Genomic DNA, 15560 nt, shown 5'->3' with positions numbered 1-15560 from the left:
TTTTTTTAATCTTTTTTGGTTGTTTTTTTTAAAGAGAACATTCATATTAAAACCAAAATTTTTTACAGAGGGAATGGCTAGTCAGCTACTTGAGCATGACTAACAACAAGAGGAAGATCCTCACCACAAATAGTACTTGTTTTGTTTATCAAAGCAAGTTTGGCTAGATAATGAGCAACGCCATTACAATTTCTGGGTTTGAACTCTATATTGTTATTATCACATTTAGACAATAAACTACATATACTAGTAAGAGAGTTATCTAGCTCGGAACACCCATTCGAATAATTTTTGATAAAAGTAACAACATTGTAATAATCTGTTTTCATAATAATATTTCTCCATCCTTTGTTGATAGCAAGCTTTAAACCTTCCTCAATAACTCGTAATTCGAAAGACATAATAAGTGCATGAGGTCGAAAATTTGATGAAGAGTCTAAAATTTTACCATTGTGGTCACGTGCTACTATACCAATTCCCCGGATTTTGATCTTTTCGAAAAACTAGCATCGAAATTTATTTTGACAACATCAGGCTCCAGTGGAGGCTTCCAGATAGCAGTAGTAGTATCAACCGTTTTTCTAGACATTTTTGTTTTCTCTTTAAACTCACTCAAAAAAGACTCACGCCACTCCACCAAACTTGTGCCCATTGGTAACATAACCCCATAAAACCAATTGTTTCTGATATACCACATCTGCCATGATAAAATCAAAAAAAAAAATCAAATTCAGCATCACAAAGAACATTTGATAAATTAAACAAAAAATCACTAGATTTTAGAGTTAAATAATTTTTAATCTTATTCCACAGGCCACAAATTTTCCAAGTGTGGCCCTAAAAATTTAACTTTTTGGATATACCATTTACATAAATAACTTGGTCTCAGGACCGACTATATCATGATTAGTGAATAATTTGTTAGGCCGACCCGACATAGTCCACTTAGGAATATCAAAATTCAAACCTACTCCACAAAAAATGAGTCCAATGAACACTTGTGTGATTATAAATATTTAGCTTTATTGCGCTTAACGTGATTTGTTAAAATGAAATTTAAATGATAATACTTCAAAATCATTATCTTTTATAACTTCCTAATATTTACTAATATAATAAATTTTAATTGATGTGATTGGTAGAGAATTTTGAAAATAACTTCACAAAAGTCTATGTGAATGTGTCAAGATTTTAAATTATTCAAACAACTTTTTTTTTAATTTTTTAACTGTTTTTCTTCTACACTCCCCTCAACTTCCTTTTTCCCTTCATTTTTCTATATTTCATGAACAATATCTCAATAAACAATATGTTATTAAAACAATATGAATGTCCATCGAGACATGTTTTAAGAAATTGACGCGTATGTTGATAAAAAAGAAGGCGTAATTTTGATTGACGAGTAATCGAGATATAAAAATATATGGGAGTTTTGAAGTTTATCAAACAGTTATATTGGCGATTCTTCTCATAAACAATCATTGATTTTGTATTTTTGGTATTGGGTTTATAAAATTGGTTTTCTATGTTATAAAGATCAAAAGTCAAAGTATAGTATAAGCGATTACATTTTGGGTTCAAGAATTTTAACGAATATTTTGTCAAATGTTTAGATATTGGGACTGTGTGAATACCAGTAAATCTTATATAAAGAATACCAAGACACCATGGGCTCATGTATTGAAGTAACAATTTCACAAATTATGTGATCAAATTTTTTTTGTCAGAATATATGATCAAATTTATAATTGTTAAAACTAGTGCTTAATTTTTATAATACAAATATGTGCATATTTTGATGTAACGTTACTTATTATATTGTGTGTATTGCATTCCATGCATGTAAATATCTATAATAAATTATTTTATTATTTTTGCACTGGATCTTCGGGGAACGCCCTCCCTATTTTAAGATTAGGGGTATAGTCTAGGTCAAGGTTGTAAAAATCGAAAATCAATTAAACTAGATTTTATTTCGAAAAAACGAGTACTCGGAAATCGGAGAGTACTCGAATTACTAATCAGATATATTTATTATATTAATTTTATCTCCTATGTAAAATTCATTTTATTCGAGTTTTTGTTTATGTGAATTAAAAATTCTAATTTTTTGCTAGATAATATATAGATATACATTGTACTAATAAAAAATAAGATTATTTATTTAATAATAGATTAGAAACACGAATTTACGTATAGATTACTTGTTTGATAATTGTTGACAAAATAATCAAATATAAGCTTTAATAAAATTTCACGTATCATTCTAATTAATGTCAATACCTTTTAAAAAAGCAAATATATATATGTATATATAATTTCACGTTTGGTCTTTTTTGGGATTGTTTATAAAAAAGTCAAACTCGAGTTTGACCACCAGTACGGGGAGTCAAAATAAAGTTTTGACCGATTTTGTTTTTATAAAATCGATTTTAACCCAATTACTCGAAAACCGGATCGAAAGATGGGTAAAAAATGAATAATCGACTGATTCAGTGATTTTTAAAATAGGTACATCTTCACGACCCATCGTAAGTGGACACGATGTGTGTGTTTTTGGTTGGTTATGTTTAGTTTGGCTTTAAGTCGTGAAAAAAAAAAGATGATCGCAAAATATACCATATTTTTTAAAATTGGTGACCTAAATACTAAATTTGAGATATGCAGTAAAACATATTAATGAGATACACTTTCTCAATCTTTGAATGCACTATTTTAAATTGGGTATCTAACCTAATTTTTAAATTTTTAAATGCCGAAATACGTTTTATGAGACTATGTATATGAGAAACGCTTTTTCAGACCGGATACATGCACGAATACCCCTTTTCAAATTAGGTATTTCATCTATTTTTTTATTTTTTTAAAAAAAAATTTACCCAAAAAATAAAAAATATTGATCCAGTTTTTTTTTTACTTTTTGTTATCGCGAATATTTTCTATCAAATTGTAATATTTTCAAAATTTTGAAATAATTGAAAAAATAGATGGTAAAAAGATGCATGCATGTAACCGAAATAGAGCAGCACAAATCGATCGTGTCAGCATATTTCTTAGTAAATCAAAATCTATGTAATGTACAATAAAAACATTAAGACGAGCCAACTCTCACAGGAAAGGGTTGAGCCAACTGCATCTACAATAAAAATCAAAGTAAATTCAGCACTCTCTCTCTCTCTAGTCTGGCAGAATCTCTGCTGCATTCTATGCATTAATTTTACTCTCACAACATTAAACAACTATCTCATACTTCTCCATTCACACTTATTTTTTATTTCCCACCATTTTTCTTATCCAAAACTTTAGCTTCTGTTGTTTCAGAATCCTGGTTCTACCTGGTGCTGAGCAAAACCGAATCGAAACCGAAAAACTGAACCGAAGGTTCGATTCGGTCCTAAATTTTTCAGAAATTCGGTCTATTCGGTCTGGACCGAATAGACCGAGACCGAATAGACCGAAATAAAATTCGGTTCGCTTCTTTTCACAAATATTTCGGTCCGGACCGCATAGATCCAATAGACCAAATCATAAATACTATAATTTTGTATTATATATATTTTACATATATCTTAAAAATTATAATCAAAATTTTTAAATTTTAATTACATTTATGGAGTATTAGAACTCTACATATCACGTTATTTTAATTATATTTTAAATTTCATAATTTGTGATTTAATTTTTAATACAATTTTATTTTTGAAAAACATTTCGGTCTATTCGGTCCAAAATCAGATCAAACTGAATTATTTCGGTTCGGTTCGGTTCGGTCCGGTCCATAATATAACTTCGGTCCGATTCGGTCTAAGAAAAAATTATTATTCAGTTTTCGGTCTATTCGGTCCGGACCGAACCGACTCCGCCCGGACCGAACCGACTCAGCCCTAGTTCTACCACTGCGGGCACACACACTGATCTTTTTATGTTTCTTTGATAGAATGGGATGTCACAAAGAGAATAAAAGAGATGTCACGAAGACTGTAATTCATCATAGTTTTTTTCATTTGAGAAATCGAATTTACTAATGAGTATAAAATCGTAAAAAAAAACTCGAGATCGGCTCGTTTAAGTGAATTCGGCTCGACTCGTTGAAAATGAGCCGATCGCAAACATAAAATAAGTTCGGATAATTAAACGAGCGGATTCGAATTTTTTTGTGTATTCGTCTTGGACTCGGCGCGTTTAGGTTGGACTCGGTAACTCAACTCGGCTCACTTTGATTGAATGAGATTCTAGATATCAAAACGGATAAATTTTTTATATATAACAAATAAAAAATATTTACTAATTACTTGTATAAAGATTTTAATTTTTTTAATTAAAATGTAATACTTATTTTAAAGAAATATATAATTAATTTAATTAAAATTTAATTCATATTTTAGTAATAAATTATATAATTAATTTAACTAATATAATACATATCACTAGAGTTTGATTACTTTAACAAATAATTTCTAATTAAAGTTAACCCTAAATTTCATCTCACACTTTTATTAGAGGAGTCTATGATAAAATCGACCCAAATTATGATTTCAAATATATTAAAATATTGAGTTGTTAAAATAAATTATAACATTATAATATTTTTAAGAAAAAAATAAAATAATTTTTAATAATTATATTTCTCGACCTGAAAGGAGCTTGCTTTCTTTATTTTATTTTATTTGTCTTTTCTTCTAATCTGAACCAACTCAACTTAAATATCAAAAATTACTAAATCTTTGACAATCGAAATCAACAATTTAAAAGTAATGTTCGATTTCTAAAGTTATGAATGTCTCGATAATTTAAAATGAAATTGATTTTGTTCTTAAAACTCGATTTGTGAAATAAATTGATAAAATTATATGGATTAAAAAATAAGTGTAGAGTGTGAGTATGTATATATAATTGTAAGATGAAACTAGTATTTGATCTCCATATAACTTATAAAATTATAAATTATAACTTAAGCTAGGTCGATTAAAAATTATATAAGCGAACTATTAGTTGACAACTCGACTCGGCTCGAGTTCGGTTGTTCGTGAGAAAACTCATGTTCGGCCAAGCTTGCCTCGTTTATAAACGAGCCGATCATGAACATTTTTTTTTGACTCGATTTTTAAACTCGGCTCGGCTCATTTTAAAAAAAATTATGCTCGGGTCGGTCCGGATAGAACTCTCGGTTCTGTTCGCTTGGAGATCTAATAAAATTAGTTTAGTGATTCTCCACCTACAAACTTTTTTATAAAAAGTAAGAAATGTGGTTACTGTAAAATTGCTCAGAGTATAACGGTTTTTTTTATACCTGAACCTGAGCATATGTGTTTTTGCAAGTGAAAATAACTTGTTTTTAAGCCAAAGCATATACAAGACTTTATTTTTAAGCAACGACTTTATTAGGCTAACGAGACATAAATAGCTTGTGTTGTGTACTACTTGGTTTTGATCACAATATCTTAACATGCAATATTGCTTTTCTGGTGATAAATTGGAATAAAAATATAAATGCCATTGCTTGTGTCCGAGGTTTTCCGTACGTATTCTTACTTGTCACTAAATTATTATGTAAATACAGTTTGTTATTCTTCAATAGAGTTTGTTACTTTTCCTCTCTATCATTTTACACATTTGTGAATATGCACTACATATTTGCATGGTGAACACTCGAGAACTGGCACGCCGGTTGCATCTTCACCGCATGTGCTGCATCTTCGCTTCTTTTTGTTTAGAACCAATGTGAGGCCGTGCGGGTGAGGATGCCAGTCACAACAAATGTTAGTAGCACCAAGCTTCATGTTTGAGAAGAAATGATATGGATCAATACAGTCCATATGAAATGATAGATCACAAGTATTGCAGTGATAAAACCAAGTGGTTGGGTCAATATTTTTGGAGCAAAGTTCACAATCGAAATCGTGAGGGTGATCAGCTACATTCTTGACAAACAGAATCAAGTACAGAGGATGCGGATCCCATCGATGTTTCATCATATGTGGTCTTAAGGCACACCATACATGTATGTAGAATCCACATTTTTCACACCCGTACATGATTTTTTCTTTATGTGATGCATATTCACGTAAACATGCTTTGCAAACGTCATCGTCCGGATACTTCAATTGGTTAAGAGGGTGCCGATGACCTTCATGTTTAATTATTCCCATTACCATAGATGTGGCATCTTTGGCATACTGTATAAGCTAGTTCATTGAACTCTCGTAATAGTAAATTTCAGCGACTTGGTTGCCTGCTAGATGATGCTCCATCTTTTCCGGAAACAGGGCGCTGAAATTCGTAGGCTCAACAGAAATTGTTAAAGTGCAACTGTTCACGAATGAGACAGTCTCTTTTGTCTTAGCAAATGAGACAGACTGTATGTAAATGAGACAGATACTATATATTCAGCAGAATGTAAATTGCAGAAATATAAACATGCAATGCTGAAAATATGTTAATGCAAGAACACCAAATCTTTTCACTTGGTTCGGCCCCTATACCTAGTCTATGGCCTACATCCAAGTCCCCATGTCAACTAGCATAGAGAATGTATTATATCAACTTTAAATAAAATACTTACAAACTTTCCTTGATTACAATCTTGGCCCTGAATGAAAGAACTCTTTCCCTAGCACACAACTACCTAGCACACAGCTACTTGGCCTTGATCTTGTAATCAATATTCCCACAACCCGGGACAAGTGATACAATACACCTTTCTTTCAAATACAAAGATAATAATGTGAAAGATTACAACTCGACTATAAACTCTTAATTAACTGGATAATCAATGAATGTAATTAAGAGGATGTTTTTCTCATAAAGATATAAGATGGAAAGTGCAAAGAGTTGTCTGTTTCTGAAAAACATCAAGTCGGTTTATATAGAAAACATGTAACGGATATAATGTATTTCAAACTCTTTTAAAGATAATAAAAGATAAGATTAGGTTTGAAATATTTTAATGTATAAAACAAGTAATCCGTTAGTTTTGTTTCTTGAAAGAGATAAACCTGAGAGAGATAAGGAATTTGAAATATGTTAGGTTTATCTAAGATAGAGTTTGTTTTGAAAAGATAAGTCAAAGGTTATCCAGTTAACTAAGTTAACATTTAAACAAAACTCTAATACTTATCTAACTAACTAACAATCTGATTTGCTGCAGACTTCTTCAATGCATCATCAGAAATCACGGATTAACAGGCGCATGATCTGTGGAGAAAAAAATTGCATGATTTGCATTCATAGAATATTTCATCAACCAAGGAGATTGGCTTAGCGCACCCATCGCAAATTAGCAATTCAGTATCTTCTAATTTCTGCGTTCTTGTTTTTGCATTCTTGTTTCCGAGTGCCAGCTGGTGTTTATGGTCCCAGTGGTTGATATAAGGGGAAGGTTCTGCAGTGGTGGCAGAATTATGCAGGAGAGCATCTGCTGCCTTAATGATACATTGCTGCATCATTTCACCTAGTGATGCTTTATCGTGTGCCGGAAAGTGCATCAAGTTGGACTCTTCACTATCTGCTTCATCGTCGTCACTTTCACTATATTTCAAAAGAAAGAACAAACCCCAGTCAGAATAGTTCCTAGTCAACAATGTTGGTAAACTAAACATATATGCATATATTAAGGTTTAATGACGCTTTAGATCTTAAGGTTTGCACCAATATATCCATTAGCTCCGGTGGTTCAAAACTGCTTATTTTTCATCCTAAAGTACCGAAACGTGTCTTTTAATCCTTGGACTAGGAAAAAAATGATGTAAATTGGCTAGTCCAAGAGTAAAAAGACACGTTTATTGGCTGTGTGCAAACAACACATTCTACATCCTTACCACCAACAGCATCAGCTTCATTTAGTGTCAGCTCGTGCTCGTGAAAAAAATGTTTCAATTCTGCCATCTATGAATGAAACGAAGACAAAGACACAATGCACACACACAGAGGGAGGGAGAGAGAGAGAGGGAGAGAGAGAGAGAGAGAGAGATGTAGTTTATGCACACTGCAGCCAGAAACAGAAAGATCGTTATTTATGTATTTACATAGAGTGAGTTACATAATACAATTAGGTAGTTAATCCAGCTTTTTAAGTTTCATACATTGCTGACAGGTGAAGCAAAATCCATTTAGAAAATTGCCTGATTCCAATAATTTAATGACAGGTAAGAATATGCATGTTAAATTGAAGAGGTAAGTGATGAGAATACATTTAAAAAATTGTCTGCATTCGAATAATTTAGTGACAAGTAAGAATATGTACCAGACACAAGCAATGACATCTATATTTTTTATTCCAATTTATCACCAGAAAAGCATTATTACATGTAAAGATATTTTGATCAAAACCAAGTAGTACACCATAAAAGCTATTTATGTCTCGTTAGCCTAATAAAGTCGTTGCTTAAAAATAAAGTCTTGTATATGCTTTGGCTTAAAAACAAGTTATTTTCACTTGCAAAAACACATATGCTCAGGTTCAGGTATAAAAAAAACCGTTATACTCTGAGCAATTTTACAGTAACCACATTTCTTACTTTTTATAAAAAAGTTTGTAGGTGGAGAATCACTAAACTAATTTTATTAGATCTCCAAGCGAACAGAACCGAGAGTTCTATCCGGACCGACCCGAGCATATTTTTTTTTAAAATGAGCCGAGCCGAGTTTAAAAATCGAGTCGAAAAAAAATGTTCATGATCGGCTCGTTTATAAACGAGGCAAGCTTGGCCGAACATGAGTTTTCTCACGAACAACCGAACTCGAGCCGAGTCGAGTTGTCAACTAATAGTTCGCTTATATAATTTTTAATCGACCTAGCTTAAGTTATAATTTATAATTTTATAAGTTATATGGAGATCAAATACTAGTTTCATCTTACAATTATATATACATACTCACACTCTACACTTATTTTTTAATCCATATAATTTTATCAATTTATTTCACAAATCGAGTTTTAAGAACAAAATCAATTTCATTTTAAATTATCGAGACATTCATAACTTTAGAAATCGAACATTACTTTTAAATTGTTGATTTCGATTGTCAAAGATTTAGTAATTTTTGATATTTAAGTTGAGTTGGTTCAGATTAGAAGAAAAGACAAATAAAATAAAATAAAGAAAGCAAGCTCCTTTCAGGTCGAGAAATATAATTATTAAAAATTATTTTATTTTTTTCTTAAAAATATTATAATGTTATAATTTATTTTAACAACTCAATATTTTAATATATTTGAAATCGTAATTTGGGTCGATTTTATCATAGACTCCTCTAATAAAAGTGTGAGATGAAATTTAGGGTTAACTTTAATTAGAAATTATTTGTTAAAGTAATCAAACTCTAGTGATATGTATTATATTAGTTAAATTAATTATATAATTTATTACTAAAATATGAATTAAATTTTAATTAAATTAATTATATATTTCTTTAAAATAAGTATTACATTTTAATTAAAAAAATTAAAATCTTTATACAAGTAATTAGTAAATATTTTTTATTTGTTATATATAAAAAATTTATCCGTTTTGATATCTAGAATCTCATTCAATCAAAGTGAGCCGAGTTGAGTTACCGAGTCCAACCTAAACGCGCCGAGTCCAAGACGAATATACAAAAAAATTCGGATCCGCTCGTTTAATTATCCGAACTTATTTTATGTTTGCGATCGGCTCATTTTCAACGAGTCGAGCCGAATTCACTTAAACGAGCCGATCTCGAGTTTTTTTTTACGATTTTATACTCATTAGTAAATTCGATTTCTCAAATGAAAAAAACTATGATGAATTACAGTCTTTGTGACATCTCTTTTATTGTCTTTGTGACATCCCATTCTATCAAAGAAACATAAAAAGATCAGTGTGTGTGCCCGCAGTGGTAGAACTAGGGCTGAGTCGGTTCGGTCCGGGCGGAGTCGGTTCGGTCCGGACCGAATAGACCGAAAACTGAATAATAATTTTTTCTTAGACCGAATCGGACCGAAGTTATATTATGGACCGGACCGAACCGAACCGAACCGAAATAATTCAGTAGCACCAAGCTCCAAAAATATTGACCCAACCACTTGGTTTTATCACTGCAATACTTGTGATCTATCATTTCATATCCACTGTATTGATCCATATTATCTGTTCTCAAACATGAAGCTTGGTGCTACTAACATTTGTTGTGACTGGCATCCTCACCCGCACGGCCTCACATTGGTTCTAAACAAAAAGAAGCGAAGATGCAGCACATGCGGTGAAGATGCAACCGGCGTGCCAGTTCTCGAGTGTTCACCATGCAAATATGTAGTGCATATTCACAAATGTGTAAAATGATAGAGAGGAAAAGTAACAAACTCTATTGAAGAATAACAAACTGTATTTACATAATGATATGAATATTAAGGATTAAGGGAAGTATAGACTTTTACTAAGCGTAGCATTAGTCTTTCTTGTTGTTGAATAACCTTCTATATATCAAAAGGGTGTATTATCTTCATCAAGAGAATTGAGAAGCACTGTAGTCGTTTTCATATTTTCATATTGATTTTGCTTCTAGCTCTCAGCTTTATTCACCAATGGCATGCTTCTGATAATTTGTAGAGTGATGTGTGTTCTTTCTGACATGATAAGTCAGGGGGAGTATTTCTTAATTATTCTGACATGGCTAATGTAGCTCTACTGTGTTTTTACAGATTGTCCAAGTTTTGATAGAGTCTTTGACTCTAAAGGAAACTCCAATTCCAACTAAAGTTGCTAGGCTCATGCTTGTCTCAGACATCCTTCCCTCTTTGCTTTTTTGCTTGAATGTTGCATTTTTCATGCAGACAGAAGTTGAGACACCTCGAAGTTGCTTTGATCGAGTATCGTGATTCTCTCGAAGACAGGGCAATAAAAGATATTGGGGACATTGAAGAAAGTTGCCTACCAATATCGGAAGCATCTGGAGACAGAACTTGGTGTAGTGCATTCCAACAAAAATGCTCCTACCAATAGTAAGTGGTAAATTGATATTTTGCTAGAGTGTAGATTTTATCTTTTTTATAACAGGAAATCCAAAACTAGCATATGTATGTTTTGATTGGTTATTTAGATATAATACTAACTGCAAAATTCTATTATCAATTGTTTGGGACTATTGAATTAGGATTTTAGATTTCCATATAGGAAAGCACTGGTGTTGTCTTTGGATCATTTGCATTGCATAACTGTTTTACGAGGAATGTTTAGTTGCATCATATTGTCTTGAGAAATAATGCATTTCTGTAGTTAAACTTGAAATATTACTATGTGTGTGTAGTAATGAGAATTTTTGTCAAATAGCTTTTTCAAACCTTTTAACCTGCAGAAAGGCGAACTTCGGATAGAAAAGAGAGAAGAGACGAGTCACATGAATCATCAAGAAAGCATAATCACAGTCCTAGTGAAAGCAAAAGCCCTCTGCGAAAATCATCAAGTGGAGACAAGGGGAGGGAAAATCAGGGAAACGGAGATACAAAAAGATAACAATATATTAACCTCATCTGATGCACTGCCAAGGAGGCCTCTTTTGCTAAACCCCGCTGTTTACAGCCCTTTCTCTCCTTTCATAGCTTCTTTTTTTCCTATAGCTTCACGCATACATGCTTTGCAAAAATTATCATCATCTGGATACTTTAATTGGTTAAGAGGGTGATGATGACCTTCATGTTTGATTGTTCCGGATAATGAAGCACACACGATTTCCAACCTGGCTGTTTCATTCCACAGGAAAATCCCATTACCAAGAAGGTTGCAACCTTGGCAATATATAAAAGCTAGTTTATCGACCTGTCGTGTTAGTAGTACTCTTTTATCCAGCTTGCCTGCTAGATGATGCTCCATCTTTTCTGGAAATAAGGCGCATGATCTGTGGAGAAAAAAATTGCATGAACTGCATTCATAGAATATTTCATCAACCAAGGAGATTGGCTTAGTACACCCATCGCAAATTAGCAATTCAGTATCTTCTAATTTCTGCGTTCTTGTTTTTGCATTCTTGTTTCCGAGTGCCAGCTGGTGATTATGGGTCCAATGGTTGATATAAGGGGAAGGTTCCGCAGAAGTGTCAGAATTATGCAGGAGAGCATCTGTTGCCTTAGTCATGATACACTGCTGCATCATTTTATATAGTGATGCTTCATCATGCACTGGGAAATGCATCAAATCGCTATCTGCTTCATCATCGTCACTTTTAACATGCCAAAAGAAAGAACAAAGGCCAGTCAGAATAATTCCGAGTAAAACAACAATTTGGGTTAACTAAACATTTTTTTAGTAAGTACTAATCGATATGAAAAAATTGTACATCTACCTCCACGTTTCATCTGATAAAGCACATTCTGCAATTTATAATTTTACTGCAGATATTGCAGTACGTGACATATCTATGATATTCTTGAGGAAGAGAGTAGTCCAATTTGAGAAAGTGTTTGTTGTGAAATTTACTTTGTTAGGTCTTGGGTGCATTGGCACAACTCTTATGTATATAAAATCGCCATTGTTAGAACCATACATAAATCCCTGACAATCAGCTTCACAAACATAACATTGCTTAAACTCTTATTTTTTATAGGGATACTCAAAGAGGCTTAGAGGGTGTTGCGGGAACATAGAGTGTGTAAATGTTGAGGGCAACTCAGAACAAGTTTTATGCATAAAGAAACCGACATAATTACTCGATGAACTACCACCAGTAGCGGAAGTGTTGCATGTATAAAATGCGTCTATGAGTTTGTTTATTGGCTGTCTGCAAACAACACATTCTACATCCTTACCAACAACAGCCTCAGCTTCATTTAGTGTCAGCTCGTGCTCGTGAAAAAAATGTTTCAATTCTCCCATCCGTGTAAGAAAATAACACAAAAACACACACACAACAGGGAATTAGGCCAACAAAGTGTTGGTGCAGTGGTTGATCTCGTGTCCCTCTTAGTGGAGGTCACAAGTTCGACCACTGGTGTGTGTGATTAATTATTATGTGGTTGAAATTTTCTTGCTGGCATTCGAATAATTAAGTGACAAGTAAGAATCTATACTTTCAAATAAGTCACAAGTAAGTGTTAGAATAATATAATATCATGTCAATGAACCATTAGAATAATATAAGATCCTGCAAAGGCCATTCACTAACCCCTTAAGATTTTAGAGCAACCGGTTCCTTGACATGGTATCTAATAATACAACGCATCTTCTACTTATGGCACATTTTTATTACTTTATGAAACATTTGTGATGCTCTATATACTTGCAGGGTGAACATTCGAGAACTAGCCCAGCTACATCTTCACCACATATCTTGCATCTTCGCTTCTTTCTGTTCAGAATCAAGGTGAGGCCATGCGGGTGAGGATGTGAGGCGCCATAAATGAGAGTAGCACCAAACTTCATATTGGAGTACCGATAATATGGATCAATGCAGAGAGTATGAAACGATAGATCACAGACATTGCAGTGATAAAACCAGGTGTTGGGGTAAATCTGTTTGGAGCAAAATTCACAATCGAATTCGTGAGGATGATCAGCTACATTCTTGACAGACAGAATCAAGTAGAGAGGATGCTCGTCCCATCTATGTTTCACCAGGTGTGGTAATAACAAACACCGTATATGTAAGTAGAATTCACATTTCTCACATCCATACACAATAGCTTCTTTTTTCTCTGTTTTATTTTCATACAAACATCCTTTGCAAAAATAATCATCAGGAGACTTTACTTGATTAAGAAGGTGGCGATGAGCACCGTGTTTGATTTTTGTGGGTAATGAAGCACACACGATGTCCAACCAGGTTGTTTCATTCCACATGACAATCCCATTACTAGGAAAGCTGCAACCATGGCATCTGAAAGTAGCGAATTCGTGGAACTTACTTCCGACCAACTTGCCTGCTAGATGATGCTCAATCATTTTCGGAAATTGGGCACATGACCTGTGGAGAAAAAAACTGCATGAATTGCATTCGTAGAATATATCATCAACCAGGGAGATTGGTTTAGTGCACCCATTGCAAATTTGCAATTCAGTATCTTCTAATTTGTTTCCGAGTTCTAGCTGGTGTTCGTGGCTCCAATGGTTGATATAAGGTGAAGGCTGCTCAATGGCAGAATTATGCAGGACAGCAGCCTGCATGATACATTGCTGCATCATTTTATGTAGTGATGCTCCATCATGCGCTGGAAACTGCATCAAATTGGACTCTCCGGTCTCCGCTATCTGCTTCATCATCGTGACTTAAGCTATTCCAAAAGAAAGAACAAAACCCTGTCAGAATAACTCCGAGGAAAACAACAATGTTGGAAAACTAAATATTTATTTGATAGATAATCAAAATCATGATATCAGATATAGTAAGAGAAACGGTAAATCAACCTCAACATCTCAGGTAATGAAGCACATTTCAAGTGAGCAAAAAATCTGCAATTTGCACAGTAATAAACCCAGTAGATGGGATTTATAATTTTATCGCAGATGTTGCATAACAATAAAAATTCATGATATTCTTTGGGAAGAGAGTAGGCCAAGATGAGAGTGTGTTGGTTGTGATTTTTACATTGGTAGGTGATGGGTGCATCGGCACAACTCTTGTGTATCCAGAAACAACATTTGTTACAGATATAGGACAAATCTGTAGCTGTCGTGTTACAAGCATCACAAAGGAACAAAGCTGGCCTTTGGACTAAGGTTAATGGGTGATTGTGACCTGGATGATCATGGGTACGTCCCTCTAGAGATCTAAGTTCAGATTTTACGCATTTCAGACAAACACATTCGCTGTTGTCAACATACATAAAGCCCTGAGAAACACCTACACAAGCATAACACCTATAGTAATAAAGTTTTCTATATGGACGCGAAAGGAGGCTTAGAGGCTGTTGGGGGAACATAGGGTGTGTAAATGTGAAGGGCAACTCAGAACAAGTTTTATGCAAAAAGAAACCAACACAATCCCTCGATGGACCACCATCGATAAGGGAGATGTTGCAGCTATAAAATGCGTCTATGAGCTTGTTTATTGGCTGTCTACACATAACACATTCTACATCCTTGCAAACAACAGGCTCGGCTTCATTTAGTATTAGCTTATGCTCATGAAGAAAATGTTTCAATTCTCCCATCTATATATGAAAATGAATGCACCGAAGGAGGGAGGGAGAGAGAGGGAGAGAGAGAGATGTGAAGTTTATGCACACTGCACGCTGAAAGATCAGAGAGAGAGAGGGAGATGTGAAGTTTATGCACACTGATAGATCAGATTTCATCTATTTATATGAGCTACATCATACAATTAGGTAGTTAACCCAATTTGTTAAGTTTCATACATTGCTGACAGGTGAAGTAAAATACATTTAGAAAATTGTCTGATTCCAATAATTTAGTGACAACTAAGAATATGTACGCTACTAGAAAAAAGACCTTAGACATCGGTTAAAAACCGATGTCTATATAAAAAATGTATGATATCTTCGCGACTGATGTTAAATGTATTTTCTCATAGACATCGGTTATGTAATATTACACATCGTTTCTGGAAAATTTCTGATGTCTAATTCATATTGATGTTATATAATTGTGTAA

At 33.4% G+C, this 15560-nt stretch overlaps 1 protein-coding gene across 3 annotated transcripts; it reads right to left on the bottom strand.

The window, feature by feature from the left end:
• Positions 1–6016: 6016 nt before the first annotated feature.
• On the bottom strand, positions 6017–15353 carry LOC141703488 (uncharacterized). Of its 3 annotated transcripts, none has more exons than XR_012567562.1 (2): positions 7818–8103; positions 6017–7527 (listed from the first exon to the last, which is right to left on the bottom strand). XR_012567562.1 is itself a non-coding variant. In XM_074507006.1 (2 exons), exons 1-2 carry the CDS (start codon positions 15098–15100, stop codon positions 7179–7181), a joined length of 1095 nt encoding a protein of 364 aa, XP_074363107.1. In that variant the 5' UTR covers positions 15101–15353; the 3' UTR covers positions 6017–7178. The 3 variants fall into 3 exon arrangements, 2 of the variants coding, with proteins under 2 accessions (XP_074363107.1, XP_074363108.1); XM_074507006.1 differs by lacking the exon at positions 7818–8103 and adding an exon at positions 14355–15353; XM_074507007.1 differs by lacking the exons at positions 6017–7527; positions 7818–8103 and adding exons at positions 12971–14221; positions 14355–15353.
• Positions 15354–15560: the final 207 nt, after the last annotated feature.

Source organism: Apium graveolens, unplaced genomic scaffold (assembly GCF_009905375.1).
Source record: "Apium graveolens cultivar Ventura unplaced genomic scaffold, ASM990537v1 ctg670, whole genome shotgun sequence".
Lineage (NCBI taxonomy): Eukaryota > Viridiplantae > Streptophyta > Magnoliopsida > Apiales > Apiaceae > Apium > Apium graveolens.
This window is presented reverse-complemented; position numbering and strand designations above follow the sequence as displayed.

Coding starts and splice junctions, on each gene's coding strand:
- LOC141703488 (XM_074507006.1), bottom strand. CDS start 15,100: ATGGGAGAATTGAAACATTTTCTTCATGAGCATAAGCTAATACTAAAT. Junction 7,528..14,354: donor TCATTACCTGAGATGTTGAG/GTTGATTTACCG, acceptor TTTGAAATATAG/TGAAAGTGACGACGATGAAG.